The 15,458-nt window shown below is 56.4% G+C and overlaps 2 protein-coding genes across 2 annotated transcripts; one reads left to right on the top strand and one right to left on the bottom strand.

Moving 5' to 3' along the window:
- The first annotated feature begins 1,467 nt into the window (after window positions 1–1,467).
- LOC103052171 (BPTI/Kunitz domain-containing protein-like) lies at window positions 1,468–7,803 on the top strand. Its single transcript, XM_088154497.1, has 5 exons — window positions 1,468–1,801; window positions 4,608–4,784; window positions 5,150–5,290; window positions 6,364–6,531; window positions 7,196–7,803. The coding sequence occupies exons 1-5, from the start codon at window positions 1,705–1,707 to the stop codon at window positions 7,204–7,206; spliced, it is 594 nt and encodes a 197-aa protein (XP_088010623.1). The 5' UTR covers window positions 1,468–1,704; the 3' UTR covers window positions 7,207–7,803.
- Window positions 7,804–10,980: 3,177 nt separating this feature from the next.
- LOC148214314 (uncharacterized) lies at window positions 10,981–14,488 on the bottom strand. The gene is given in 3 exon segments (XM_088154472.1): window positions 10,981–11,857; window positions 11,903–12,303; window positions 14,413–14,488. Coding segments are annotated over 3 exon segments (1,320 nt in total). The 3' UTR covers window positions 10,981–11,014.
- Between the last annotated feature and the right edge of the window lie 970 nt (window positions 14,489–15,458).

Below are 15,458 nucleotides of genomic sequence, written 5' to 3' on the forward strand. Positions count from 1 at the left end.
ACAATAACAGAATGAAGCAAAATATTTTAATAGTGGTCATATTGAAGGATGTTTTTGAACAATGGACCCAAAAGTTAATTTTAAGAGTGTCTGCCTCTATAGATAGACTATGTCTCAGATATTATGGAAGAGGAACAATTTCTACCTGACAAGATCGAGACTGACTTGAAAGTGGACTTACAAATGACAGGCTACAAGAATTATATGGAAAAAGATGCTACACTGGACATACAAAAGAAACCAGCTGATGTCTTAATAATTAAAAGGGATATACAAACAACAAACCAAGATGGTAACCTGGATAATTTTCCTAAATTAGATTTGCAAAAGAGGCTTGTTAAAGTTCTGAAGGATTTTGTGAGAAGGTGTTGCCTTTAAAACTCAGGCACTCCGAGTGGCGTGGAGCTGAAGACCTATTCCCTGAATATGGGAGATAAAGCCATTTTACCTTTGCAAAGGTGGCTTCTTAGCCTACCTGAAAATATGAACCATCTGGTAATTCAGGCAAAGCAAAAAGCATTTATTGGGGGGGGGGGTCAAGTCTTTTTATAGGGTACAGAAATGAATGATACATACATGTGATACATGTGATGTGTCAGAAAGCAAGTAATCAAACAATAAAAGACATTAATGGCATGTGAGAATTGAACAATGGAAAACATTGATTCCAGATAATATTCCACAAGTGGCAAAAGTATGGGTTACGTCACTCCCTTTCCTAGCCGGGTTTTTATCTTTAAAACCTGCAACTGTATTCAAGGATGGCTGGTGTGGGTCTTCCGGGCTGTGCGGCCGTGTTCTGGAAGTTTTGATTCCTAACGATCTGTGACCGGCATCTTTCCATTAAGTTTAGTTCGTATTAGATTTTACCATTATAATCAAATTTCTTAATGAAGATTATATAAATATTAAAAAAAGAGAAATCTATCTATGTCGTCGTCATCATCATCATCATCTTCCTCTCTCATCAGGACTTCGTATGTATTGCTGGAGCCACCCTTTTTAAAAATTCGGTCTCGGTTTTGTCTTGGTTTACTTTATTGTATTTCATTCCGTATCCTCCGCCTCCGCCTCCGTTTTCATTTTGCAACGGTAAGAAAACTGCGGCGCAAAGTGAGCAGCGCGCAGGCGGCGCCGGGGCGGTCCGCGATCGCCTCCTGAGCTGTGCCGCGCCGCGCCGCGCGGGCGCTCCGCGGAATTTCCTGGGGGGCGCGGAGGGGGTCCGTCGCGGCCGGAGCAGACGCGGGCTAAGCAACAGGAGCCCGAGCGAGGCATTCCCACGTTCGCAGGGCGGCCCGAATCCGCGAAAGCCGTGCCGGAGAGAGGCGGCTCCGCACTGGGAGTCGCCGGAGGAGGCTGCCCCGCGAGCAGTCCGCCAGCGGGCTTCCAGCCAGGTATCCCCGCGCCTCGAGGTTGAGCTGCCGGCGGAGACAAGGCTGGTCCTTCTGCCGCGCCCTGCCCTGCCCTCCCCGGGGTGGGGAGCCGAGGGACGCCGGGGCAGCCGCCCCCGCCGCCTCCGGACCCCGGGCGCCGAAACCTCCCCGGCGGTGTCATCCGGACGCGCGGGGCGTGTCGCGGGGGTTTCCCAGCCCCGCGGCTCCGCAGCCTCGCTCGTCGCCCGGCCCCCGGAGGGGGAGGGTCAGGGGGCGCGGCGCCCTTCGGCCCGAAGGAGAGCCGCAGCCGCTCAGTCGCCCCGCGAGCGCCATGCAGTCCGGTCGCAGCCTCCTCCTCCTCCTCCTCGTCGTCCTCGTCCGGGGCGCCTTCGCCCTCGGTAGCCACCCGCCAACGGAGCTCGGCCTGTGTGAGTGCGGCGGGGGGCGGGGAGGGGGGCGAGAGCCGGGAGGGGGCGTGGGCTGCCTTGGCCAGAGGGCTCTTCTGTCGGGTCGGGTCGGGCCGGGAAAGACCCCCGCCTGAGCCCCTCCAGCTGCAGCCCGGGGGGGGCGCCCGAACACCCGAGAGAAACCCCCACTCCGCAGGGCTGTGCGCCCCAGGGCCCCGCCGCCCTGCTCCCGGGGTGCCCCGGAGGGTGGGTAGCGGTCCCGCGCCAAGCTCGGGCGGAGGAGAAGGGGGCGAGCGTGGCTCTGCTCGGCCAGGCTGTCCATCCGCCGCCCCGACAGAACGCCTTGCCCGGAGAGCCGCGCTCGCCCCGTCCTGCAGCGACCAGAGAGGGCTGGGGAGACCGGCGGCGAGCCGGGGGCCCCTCGCCTGCGCCCGTCGCCCCCGGAGCTTCGGGAAGGGGCCCCGGCTGTCCCAAGACACGCCCCCTCACAGCGCGTGACCTCTGGACGGGTGTCCGCAGGCGGCAAGGCGCAGCCCCGCGAAGAAGGGGCTTTTCCTGCGCAGTCTGGGAAGGGGCAGCGGGGGGGGGCAACGCCCAGCCCAGCCCGCCGGGGGGCCGAGGGCCACGCAGAAGGGCTGCGGCGGCACCTGGCACGCACTTCCGTTCCCACGAGCTTGCGTTCGCTTGACGTGCGTAACTCCAAGGCGGGAAGCTTGGGTTAGTCAGCCAGAGGCTGATGAATCACGCAGCCTGCGATGCCGCCGGGGTTCCCGGTCACGCCACTCGCGTCTCGCTCCAGGAAAGCCCGGCCTGTCCTTGGGTGCCAGGAATCAGCTCTCCGAGCAAAATCCCGCGATCCCGGAGAGAGGAACGGATGGATGAAGGAGGGCGCGCGGGAGGGACTCCCAGCTTGATTCTCACCCCTCCCCGCGGAAAGGCTGCTAAAGGGGACCCACGGAAGTGTTTGAATGTGCCATTAATATGAAGGGCTACGCGTCTGGTCTAGGGTCCCTGACAAGAACTTTAATTACGTGATTTGGCATGAAGAGTACATTGGCAGAAGGTCCCGCACAGGAACAGAGCAGGAAGCCATGAGGTTATAGAACGTAAGCGTTCCTAGGCTCTTTGAGATCACCTAGTCCACCCCTGCCTGGTGCAGGGGCCCCCACTTCAGCATCCCTGACAGATGGCCCCCTAGCCTCTGTTCAAACCCTCCAGTGAAGGAGAGTCCACCACCCTTCAAGACTATCCTTGCCATAGTTGAACAGCTCTTACAGTTCTCAAAGTTTTCCCGTTGTTCAACTTAATCTACATTCTTACCATGGAAAACCCTTGTTTCTTGTTCTGTCTGTGGAGCAGCTCTAAACGATTCTGCCTGCCAATTCTGCCATGACAGCCATTCGGATGCTTGAAGAGAGCCACCTCACAGGTCTCCCCACTGTCTTCTCTTCCCGAGGCTAAGCACACCTCCCATGTTTGCGATGCTGCAGGGCTCCAGAGTTTCTCCTTCCAGGGCCCTGGTCACCCTCGCTGCCAATGTCCTTCCTCAAATTCAGGGCTTAGAACTGAGTGCAACATTCTAGGTGTGATCTGACCCACACAGAAGGCAGGGAATCAGGACTTCTTTTGAGCCTGACCCCGCACTTCTCTTGGTACAGCCTAGGTATCTTGCTGAGCGGCATCACGCTGTTGGCTGGGATTCAGCTTGTAATCCACAGGATACCCTTGTGCGATGCTACTCAGAAGAGCCTCTCCCGTCCTACTCAGGCCGTTGATTTTTCCTGTCCGGTGTTGGACTTTGCCTTCATCTCTTTTGAAATGCTTCTCGCTGTTTGTTTACCTAATACCCAGCTTTCCAGTCAGTGTTCATGCACCAATGCGCTGCTTAGCCCGTGATGTGTTCAGAAAGCATGGTGTCTGATTAGTCTGTGAGAACTTGTGAATGAATTTCAATGCAGCTGTTTCTGAGTGAAATTGGTCCTTGAAATTCCTTTGGTCAAAACGCTTCCCTTGATTTGCTCTAGATAGGAGGCATTCCCTTTTACTGGAAGAATTTTTAATTAGGGCATGCAAATCAGGCAGATCTGATCAAATCACCAATTTAATTCGGGTTTTGAAGTCAGGCGTTGAGCTGAGCTGATTTAGAAAATCAATTTGAGTTTTAAAACTTCTTTCTGTGCATGAACAAAAGGCCATCAAACCATCAGATCAGATATAAATATATTTGGGTTGGAAGTTTTCATCCCAATTTAGAAATTTGATCCAGTCTGGAGACTCTTTCCAGATCTCATTTAAGTTGAAGCTCCTAACCAAAGTTTGGACATCTGACCTTGTTTTTTGTATTCTTATTTTCTAAGTTATTCTTCCCCTGCCTTTAAAACACACACACCCCCATGTGTGGCATGAACCTCCAAAACAAACTCCCATGGGGGGTACAGATGGGAGGTTTTTCTTCCCAAAGGGTTCCTGCTCCCGTTTCTAGTCCCTAGAATGGAATGGAAGGAAAGAGGACTGTTACACACACACCCTCTCGACCCAAAGGGCGCCACTCGGAGACAGGGCATCAGCTTTCGGGGTGACGTTTGGCAGAGGTTCAGGGCTTCCTAGCCATTGAGTATCAGTTAAAATATAACCATGTGACAAAGAAAAAAACAAAACGAAAAACCCCAGCCCACATTCCAAAGGGATCACGCCTGTGTCAAGAGACCCCCCCCCCCGAAGCCCCCAGGACTCTGGATGGGAGTTCTATAGGGGGCTGCTCCATCCCGCCCCCCAGCCCGTACAGCTGAGGAAAGGCTTGAGTTTGCAAAATCCTCTCTCTTCCCAGTCGAGGGCGGGTGCAGCACCTTCCCCAAGGATTCCGACCGATGTGGGGAGCCTAAACCCCGGTTCTTCTACAACTCGACCTCCAAGAGATGCGAGCCGTTCATTTACCGAGGGTGTCCCTGGAACCACAACAGGTACTACACCGTGGAGGAATGCCAGCGCCACTGCGGACAGATCGGTGAGCAAGGCTGTTTGGCAAGGGGTGGCAAGGGGCTGATGCCGTGCGGGAAAGGCCTCCTCGTCCTCTGGCGCTGCCCTGGGCCACAGCGGCAGGTTCGGGGGCGGCAGGGGTCTTCGGGAGAGCTTCACGCCTCTCCTCCTCCAGCTTCTTCTGAGGGGGCGGCTCCTCCATGATGACCTCTGCCCTCGACTGGTTCTCGTTTGGTGCAGCTGATCTCAGAGACCAGTACTGGGGGGTGGGGGAGGCTCGCCCCTTTCCTGTGCCTCCTCTGCTCCCCCCAGACTGTGATGGGACTTCCAACACTCTCTGTGGGGCTGCGTAACGGTGCTTCCCAGGGCCCATGGGTTGATTCTGTCTTGCAGAAAAGCCAGGCTTCTGCCCCCCCAGCCCCACTGGCATCACGGTCGAGTGCCTGGCAGACTGCCTGCATGATGGCAACTGTCTGGGGACGGAGAAGTGCTGTTCCCACGGCTGTGCCCTGCGCTGCCTGAAGCCCATCACAGGTGAGACCCAGAGCCAGCCACCCTTCTGGATGGGGAAACAGGATCCGGGCCTGGCGTGAACTCTTCCGCTGCCGCGGGTGTCTGGCAGGCCATGGATACCTCTGGGCCCGGGATGCAGCCCGAGTGCTCCCGTGGCCCTCTGGTGCACGGGGAATGCAAATGGCAGAGCTCCCTACACATCTGGAGACACCAGGCCCAGGGGAGGGCCCTGGGGCCCCCCAGGTGTTTTTGGGACTGGAAGCCCAGTCGGGCCAGTGGGAGATCAGCACTAAACCTCCAGAGGGTTCGTGTCACCTCACCATCCGGCCACCTCTAAGGATTCAAGCTGCTTTACAAGCAGGCAGAAGACACCACCAGCGAATCAGCAGCCGAGGCAGCCCAGATCCTCCGCCTGCACTAACCGCTCATTGGAGTAATATCGTTTCGAAAGCCATACAAAAGGCGGGGGGGAGGGGGCAGGTGCCGGGGACAATGTGCTCCCTAAGGGGGGCTGCAACTGAGAAGGCCCCGCCCTTTCCCCCTCCCATAGAGGCAGCCCCACCCAGGCTGGGCTAAATGGGCTGTGGTCCTGTACAGACTGGCAGTCCAGCCATGGAGGGCTTTATGGGTATTCACCAGTCCTGGCCTGAACCCAGGACCCTTCTGGCAGCCAGCACAGACTCACGCGCTCTGTCCAAACAACAGAATGGACTGAAAGGCAGGGTGCAAATGATAAAGACAGGCAGTGCTTGCCGGGGGGGGGGGGGTACAGACAAGAGTCCATAATGAGTATGCAAAATTACACCCTCCTGCGTTTGCACAGGTCTAATCCTAACCCTTAGAAAAACAGGAGGAGGGAACTAACCTGGAAGGGGCAGTGGGTGTATCCCCAGTTCTGCTCCATCAGTGCTGTGCACAGCAGGAGTTCCTGCTTGGACCGCAACTTCCATGGGGGGCGTGCAGAAAAGGCCGAGGGGGAGAGGATTGGTGCCCTTGGGAAAGAGGCCTGGGGAGGGAGGGACGGCCAGGGGCCCTGGGTTGGGGGAGGGGGGACCGCTCTGGCTCCCGCCTTCAGAGACCCTCCGTCCTTCCAGACCTCTGCCAGCTGCCTCCCGAACGTGGCCCCTGCGATTCCAAAATCCAGAGCTGGTTTTACGACTCGAAGACCCGAAGGTGCAAGAGGTTCACCTTCGGGGGATGCCTAGGGAACAAGAACAACTTCAAGAGACGTGGCGCGTGCCAGCGGAGCTGCCTCAAGAGAGGTCGGTGTGCAGTGCTCCCGGGGGGGGGCACAGGGGGGGAGGCAATGTGTGGAGGACGTTCCTGCAACTTCCCACCTTTGCTCACACCTCTAGAGCTGCGGGCAAATGAGCATGTGCAAAGAAGAGAAATGGCGAAAGGGATGGTCCCCCACTGCCAGCACCATTCCTTTACAAGCCCGTCCTCCCCTCCCAGTTTCTGCTCTGGGATCTGCCCCCTGGCAAGCAACAGAAGGAGGCTCCGGCTCTCTTTGCCACGTTGCCCCCAGTGCTCAGAGAAATCCCAGGAGTGGGGCCGGCCCACCTGCAGCCTCAGGCCTGGCAGGTTCCACTTGCCCTTAAGCCTTGCCCAGAAGGAGAAGGTCATGAACACAGAGGCTGGGCTGTCTCCACGCAGAGCAGTGGTTCTCGAGCTTGGCGACTTTAAGATGGGTGGACTTCAACTCCCAGAATTCCCCAGCCATCTTAAAGTCGCGAAGGTTGAGAATCACTGATGCAGAGCAAAGCAGGATGGGCCCCTCCAGTTCTTGGATGGCGTCAATGCAGCAGGAAAGGGGAAAGGGTGCCTCTGGAGGGAGGGGCCGGGAAGGCCCTTCCCCTGGTCGGAGAAGCCTCTTTCCCATCCGTACAAGGAGCACCATTTCTGACCTCTCCTTCCCTTTTCCAGGCTCCTCCTAACGGGCCCCCTTGGTTGAAACTCAGCTGTGGCCCCGACCGGCCTGCTACGTGCTGCACAAAAAGACTGATTCAGGATGGTGCCAGGTGCAGACAGCCTGGATGTGCATTTAAAATGAATGGAATTCAGGAATAAACTATTGTGGCAGGAGGATTATGGTCCCAACCGCTGTGCAATTCCAAGAAGTATCTTTTCCTGGCAAGGGTGACCTTCCCGGAGGGGTACAAAGGCTGCCCCCTTCACAATTAAAGCACGGAATCTGCTCCATGTCTGACTTCTGCCAGGTACGTTCATGTGCCTGATCAAGACCGCCATACATCCACTTGCCAAAGATCTGGCACGCCCCTGCTTGATGCCCGTGCTGCCGCCATCTTGCCCGCTTTCCTGGCATCGGATCGGCCTGTGTCAGTCCCACCCACCCGAGGAGCCAGCACAGACATGGGGGACTTCCTGGAGGGTCTCTCTCTCTCTCCCTCTCTCTCTCCCTCCCGCTCCATACAGGGGCCACCCACCTATTAACACACCCAGTTTCATATCTCTTGTCTGGATTCACACAACACCCCCAAAATTAAACTGGATTCTGAATTAACCAGTTTTTCTGTGTTCACACCATACGCTGAATCATAAACTAACCAAACAGCAACACACAGAACCCCCAAAATTAATCCAGATTAACACTAACCAAACTTAGCTAGCTGTGAGATGCGCTGACAGAGTACCTGAGTTAAGTGATTGGAATGGCACAACAATTCAGTGGATACAGAGCTGGCTCATACACCAAGAACACCTCTCGGCTGTGCCAGATCAAGTGGGTGCCACAAGGTCCATCCTGGGGCCCCTGTTCTTCAATATTTCTATTAATGGCTTAGAAGAGGGGGAGGAAATGGGTCTCAGATCTACAGACGGCACCAGCAGGGCTGTGCATGCTTTGAACATGATGTGGAAGCAGGGCTCTGGCGCTGTGCAAAACGCGATCCCCTCTCGTCCAGACTCCTGCAGGAGCCTAAAAACAGGGCTGCTTCATTAAGAGTGGCAGTAACCTTAAAGAATGGATTTCTTAAAGCAGCAACATGCTTTTTGCAGGCTTGGACTGAAGCATGAAAAAGTTGATTGCACAACGTATTTGTGTCCATTTCTGACCACAGTTTCAGGGTTGAAACAAACCAGAGCAGCTTCAGAGAAGGATAATGAGGTATTGTCGAAGGCTTTCACGGCCGGCATACGATGGCTGGTGTGGGTCTTCCGGGCTGTGTGGCCGTGTTCTTGAAGTTTTGTTTCCTAACGTTTCGCCAGCACCTGTGACCGGCATCTTCAGAGTACGGGAGCACAGACAGGAGCACTCCCGCACTCTGAAGATGCCGGTCACAGGTGCTGGCGAAACGTTAGGAAACAAAACTTCAAGAACACGGCCACACAGCCCGGAAGACCCACACCAGCCATAATGAGGAGGACTAGAACTAAACGCTTTGAAGAAAGACCGAAGGAAGTGGGCTTGTTTGGCCTTGGGAAAAACAACTGGGTGAGGAGAAGGGACCTAAGAGGATGTCCCACACCAAGGCCAAGTCATCTCTCGTTCCAAAGCTCAGGGAAGGGGAAAGGGGGCTTTAGTTCCAGGCGGGCCGATTCTGCATGGATGCCACGAAGAACTTTCTAACAGCGCAGTTCCTCCACGGAGCCAACGGCCATCCAGCAGCGTGGTGGGCTCCTTTCCCTGGATGTGTTCAAGCAGAGGCAGTTCGGGAATGCTTTAACCTGGATTGCTGAACAATCCAAGGGGGTGGACCGGATGGCCTCCTGGGCCCCTTTCAGTGTGCGGATTCTCTCTCCTGCATGAGAAACAGGAGCCAGAAGGGAGTGTTTAACGCTGATGGTTGGATTTGGGAGAATCCTGTATAGCCAGCTTGAATTCTAGCGCGAGGAGGAAGGCAGGAAATCTGCCTAGGCACAGAAACTTACCCTGGAGAAATGGTCTGAGGGGAAGCGTTAAGTCTGGTCTTAAGTTCTCCTCTTCTGGGCAGCTGATCTGAAAGTCCTCAGAAACGCCACCAGAGCTATCTTGACGTGGCCTGCATTTGGCTTTGCAAAGGAACTCCATTCCCCCAGCCTCAAGGTGCAACGTCAAAAAGGCACCGTTCCAGGTCTCCATGCTTGGCTAATACCGCATCACCAGCAATCGCCCCAGCCAGATCCTCCCGCCACCCCTCTCTTCTACCCCAAGAGGCACCACCACGCCCTCTCGGACTGGTGGCCTTAGAGAAGTGCCATGGCAGAGTCCCTCAGCAAAGCTTGCTTCGCACCCCTTTTTGCAGCAACACACTGCTCAGTCCATTGTTTAAGCTGAGTGCAAAGCTGAAAGGGCGTGGAGCTTCAAGGGTGAAGGACTGGTCCTTCTGCTGGGGCCAAAGGGAAGCAGCACACTGCACAAGATGTCCCGAAGGCCGAGTAGGCCCAGCAGAACTGAAGGAAGGGGACTGGTGCTGGACCAGGACGGAGACTGGCTGCACGCTGCTGTGCAGTTCTACGGGAGGACGCTTGGTCGGAAGAACCTCAGGAGCTCTTCAAGTTCCTTTCCTGGGGGCTCAGAGGATGGGGGCGGGATGGCTTGAGAGGGCTGCCTCCCCCAGCGGCTCAGCGGCTGAAAGCAGCCCTGGCCAGGGAGGGTCCCTGAGCAAGGCCACGAGCTTCAGGAACAGGGCTAGACCTGGGCGCGCATAAGCCCCTTTGAGAGGCTTGCAGGTTTCTTCGTGGAACGGGTTTGAGGTGCCTGAGCGCCACCCGGAGATGCCGATCATGCAGCAGCGTGAAAGTTCACTGAAAACTAAACCCTGCCATGCTGGAGCGCACATCCTCCGGGAACGTTGCCTGCAGCGCATTACTACATAAGCGGGAGCTGAGAATTTCCCCTGCATTTTCCCAGTCACATAAAACACAGCAGTAGAGCCACGATGGCCCCTGGGGAAGAAAAAAGCCAAAATCTGCTCCAGCACAATACTTTTATTAGGTCCAAACGAGGAGGAGTGTTTCGTGTTCTCCAGAACTTTCACCAGCTATTTATACAGAAATCAGGCGGTGGGGCGGGGGGGAGGAAAGTCCAAGCCTGAAGCAAGCAGCTATCGCTGCGGGACGCCGGCCTCAGCCCTTCTGAAGACGAGACTGCAGACCGAACCGACCCACCGCCAAGAGCCATCGCGAGCCTGTGGTCACCTCTGTCCTTCCGGGGGCAAGAAGCAGCGGCGGAGCCCGCCAGCGAGCCCACTGCGCTTCTGCCACACAGCCCGGGTCACAGAACTGGGCCTGCTTCTGGAGGAGCACAGGCAGAGAGCAAACATCGAGGGAGATATCACAGCCTTTGTCTCAGCGGGTGGCTAATTTTATACTGTACAATATGCATCCAGGTCAGTCAAGCCACATTCTGTAGTACTGCCTAGTGGTTGCAGTGCAAGGCTTTTAGGGTGTAGAAAATCTGCCCCAAAACACGAAGGGCTCTTTTTTCCAAAGCACATCAAAAACAAGACATCCGTGTCGATCCATGAGGAGGAAGAGATCAATATTAGGCAGTGCTCAGCGTCTGGAAGCAGCTGGATCAGCCTTGGGGGAAACGGGCAGGTCCTGGTCAAAGAGGAAGCTCTGTGGCGACAAAAGCTCCTGGCAAGCTCAAGCGCTTTGTGCCACAGACTGGGGCCTGCCCTGGCCCCAAATTAAAATTAAACTGAAATTAAAACGTTTAAAAATTAATGCTTCACTCCAAGGTTGTGCTTCAAATCCACCTTCCCTGTATTTCCTTCCTCCCAAGCACTTCTAGGCCTGCCATTATGGCCTTGATCCTCCCACAGGGTCTCCCCACACATCAAACATTGGCTTCCGGTCACTGGAGGCATCCCCAGCCTCGGGAAGAGCCCCCATTTCTTCCATCAAGCGAAGATTTGCATCTTAGGCGTCACCATCACTCCAGGCATCATGATAGGAATAGGCGTTGTAGGGGGATTGGTTTAATCCATAATCTAGTTCCTTGTCAAAGGCATAATCGTCGCCATCCTTATTTCCTTCTGAGATGTCAGAGGTGCCTTCTTCATGGTCTTTAGCCTCCTCCTTCTCATCATCTTCATCAAAAAGATCATCTTCCTCCTCATCCTCAGCTTTATTGCTATCATCAGCTTCTTTCTCAGGTTTAGACTCCTTCTCAGCTGCAGGTTTCTCACCATGTTCTGGCTTTTCAGAGGAAGTTGGCTTGTCACCAGGTGTATGTTTTTCATGTCCCATATGGGGAGATGGCTTCTCTCCAGATGTTGGTTTTTCACCAGGTATGGGTTTGTCATGGGCCATGGGTCCACTATGAGAAGCTGGCTTCTCTCCAGATGTGGGGATCACGTGGGCCACATGCCCAGCAGCCAAAGCTGGCTTTCCATCCAATCTTGGCTTGTCACTGGGGAGGGGCTTGTCCTGGATTGTGTGTGCAGGGCCAGGAATCGGCCTTTCTGTTGAGGTTGGCTTCCACGTACCAGATGTGGGCTTGTCATGTTGGGTGTTAGGAGCAGTCTTTTCGCTAGTGTTTGCCTTACCGCCAGATGCGGCCTCTCTATCGGGGAAGAGTTCCAGATTGGGAAATGCTGGCTTGGAAGCCAACTTGGGCCTGTCAACGCACCTGGGCTTCTCCTTCAAGGGGACTTTCCCACCAGGCAACAGCGTCTCCCTGGAGACGAGCCCCCCTCCCAGCTGAGGCCTCGTGCCCAGGGAAGGGTCTCTCTCAGATGCCACCAGGGGCTTTTCAGCTGGTCTGGGTCCCTCAGGAGGGGCAACTTCCGTGTTATTCACAGACGGTCTTTCCAGCCACGGCTTCTTTTTACAGATGTGCTTTCCGGGGGGGGCCAGACCTGCCACCTTTGGGGGAAGGCTGCCTCCCTTGCCAGGCTGTGGCTCGTCAGCAACCCGTTCCCCCTTCCCCCCACTTTGGCCCCCCCGGGGCAAAGAGCTCTTCGGTGCCACCTCGGCCTCTCCAGCCACTACGCGCGCCAGCTGTGCCTTCTCCTCCCGTGAGGCCTGGTTCTGGGGGGGCGCCCCAGGGGCACTGCTGGGGGAAAGGGGCGGCTGTCTGGGAGTCTCTAGAGAAGGGAGAGAGAAGGCAAATGGCGTCAGTCAGCCTCATTCCGGTGCTCCTTCGGAGAGGTTGCCTTACGCCATGCCTCGGGATCCAGGAGTGCGGGGGGGAGACCTGGGCCTGGAGGTGGGTGGCTGGTCCCCTGGGCTGCTTCGGGGTCCCACTGAAGCCCAGTCCACAGGCCCCTCATTCCAGGCAGTTCCCCCGGAGAGGAGGGAGGCCCTTCTCCGTCTGGGGAGCCTCCTCCAAGCAAGGGCCTGGGCGCGTCCCCGGCGAAAGGGCCCCTAGACCCTCCTCACACAGCAGTGGACCCAGCTGCCTGCATCAGCTGGAAACCTGAGAGGGCCGCCTGAGGCAGCCGGTGGTCTTGGCTCCCGCAGCCCCCAGGCGAGAGCCTGGCTTCTTCATGAGATGGGCTGGGCTCTCACCAGCCCCCTGCCATTTTGGGGTGTTCCCTTCCCTGGCTTCTGAAATTAAGGGGGTAAAATTTCAGCACGGAAGGCAGAAAGTAATTCTTTAATATCCTTTATAATTCAGCAGAGCTTGCTATTTATTTATTTATTTATTTAAGTAATTTCTATGCCACCTATCTCCCCCAGACAAGCAGCATATAAATTTAATATAATTTATGAGCTGTGTAATTGTAACAATTGCAAACAATTGTTATTTGCCCTGAAAGTTTGGTATTTTCTTTATATTCCTCCTTTTGCTTCTGTGCAAAACCCAATAGTCCCTGGAATTTGTGAAGTGTATTTCTATTTGCATATGAAGTATGATGGAGGAGGAGGAGGACACCCTCTGTGGAGCTGAGCACCACCCAGCTCTTACAGGTGTGGAGAAAAACTCTGAGATCGATGTGGAAATCCTCAGGAGGAAACGAACGATTAGTCATCAGAAATGCGGCGCAGGGACTGCTCAGCTCTGCCGCGCAAACCAGGCCAAACTCAGCCCGCCCAACCGCCACGCCGCCTGCTGGCATTCTTTCCCACAAAGGCCGGGCCCCGCAGTCTGCCAGGAGACGCCTCGGCAGAGGAGGGCTTGGCCCACCCGCTGCTGCCCTCCTTCGATGCGTTCCTGGAGGCGCCTCGAAGCCCAAGGGGGCCCCTGGAAGCCCCGTAACCTCCAGGAAGGGGGAAGCCCAGGAGCGCTCAGGGCCAACCGAGGGAGGACTGGAGTTTCTTATTGTGGCCCTAGTGGCATCCGTCCACTGCCCCCCTCCCCAGGGAGCCCCATGCTTCCCAGCTCATACGGAGTGTCTGGCTGAGCTTCGGGGCCTCAGGAGCGTCCAGGAGGAGGTCGGGCACTGTGAACAGCTGGCCTGAGAAGGGGAAAGGGGCTGTGGCACCACACCCTGGCATTCCCTCCAGGAGGCAGAATCACTGGAGAGCCCAGCCCCCAGGCCTGCCCTGGGGGGCCTCTCAGCCCATCTCCCAAAGCCACCCGCCTGCTCCCGGGGCAGAGGATGCCACGGACAGCCCCAAGAGGCCATCTGACCAGCCACACCATTACTGGGGCAAGCACGCGAATGAATTGAGCAACCGACTCTGGGCAGGATAACCCCCACATTGCAGAGGCAGGTGGCAAGCTGCCTTGCCAGCTTCAGGGAACAGCAGCAGCAGCAGCAGCAGCAGCGGACTGGCAGATCTGCTTGCCACAGAGAATGGCATGTGTATTGCCCATGGGGTAGCCCTGGTAATGCCGAGAGCCGGTAGAGAAAGCCGAAAGCAGCCGTTTCAGCTGGACTGTTCAGCCCGCAGGCTGGACGAAGCGCCTGGGTAAGTGCGCAGGAAGGTGCCTGAGAGGCCCGTGACAAGGGCCAGGAGGGTCTTCCGCTGAAAGGTCTTCCCCACTCAGCCTCTGCTGACTGCCCAGCCCTGGGGCCTCTCCCGAGAGCAAGGCCCGCAGCGCCTCTGCCAACTGGCTTTCTGGGCACAGGGGCTGAGCTTCCTCCTCCTCCTCCTCCTCCTCCTCCTCTTCCTCCCCACTCCCCACCCCCCTCCCATGCGCGCGAGCGACCCAAACGGCACGCCTGCTCCTGCTCCGGGCAAGCGGCTTCCTTCAGTAAGGGGGAGAAGGCCACCTGCAATCCTGCTCGGCGTCAGCCTGTGCTCACCTCGGGGTGGTGCAGCCGGCAGCCCCATCCAGAGGGCCACGGACCCCACGAGCAGCAAGAGGTGCCCTGGCTTCATCGCAGCGTCAAGAGGTGGCTCCGAGTGCCCAGAGCAAGTTTATCCCGGGCTATAAACCACCACCTGGGTGGGGCCGTTTGGGAGTGAAGGAAGTAGCTTTTGTGGTAGCTTGTCAAGGCCTCTTATTAAGCGGCTGATTGCCTTCCCGAAAGCCACCACAGACCTCCTACACAGGAGCAGAAGGAGCAGCGTTAAAGATCTAACACGGGGACAAGTCCGGATCAACCGAAGCCTTGAGGGGCAGAGCTGGACCTAAGGGACCGCTGTGGGGAGGGTCCTGAAGATCCCAGCGGTTCTTCCCACCATTGCCCAGGCAACGTGTCTGCTTAGGGCTTCTCAGGATCAGGTGGCCGGGAAAGTCCCTCTGCCAAACCTGACAGCCGTACAGTTTTGGCAGAGAGGTTTGGGTCACTCTTAGAAACCCCTGAGGATTCTGATCCCGACACATCCCTGGTTTCACTCCTTCCTACGGCAGTGGCCCCCACCTGCTCCTAACGTGTGTGGTGGCTTGTCTTGCACGGAGTCACCCATGCTGGTTCTGCAAGCTCTGCTGTTCCCCTCCCTGCAGCCTCCCATAATCAGACATGTTTATTCATGGCTTGGTATAATTACACGTGATCACAGGCGAACACACTCAGACTTTGACACGCTTTCGTTCCGTGTCCATCTGTCCTGCTCAGGTCCTGGCTTTCAGCTCAGAGAAGCTCCCAGAGCAAGAGACCCGCAGGGACTGCAGCATCTGAAGGACAGGAGGCCGCCCAGTCATCTCCGCAGGGGGCCTCTAAATTTAAATAATGTATTAAGATGCCCTTGTCTCCCAGCTCCTGCCACCTGAGCGTCACTTCCAGCAGCAGAGGCCTTCTGGGCTCAGACGTGGGGTCAGAAGCGTAGCCTGGGCCTGGCTGGAGGCGAAAGACCACTCCTGCCAGCAAGCAACCTCCTGGCTGTCCTGACTCTGGGATCGCCGGCG

This window comes from Python bivittatus, unplaced genomic scaffold (genome assembly GCF_059951505.1).
Source record: "Python bivittatus isolate LINGU-HERP-01145 unplaced genomic scaffold, Pbiv_v1 ctg000700_np1212, whole genome shotgun sequence".
Classification (NCBI taxonomy): Eukaryota; Metazoa; Chordata; class Lepidosauria; order Squamata; family Pythonidae; genus Python; species Python bivittatus.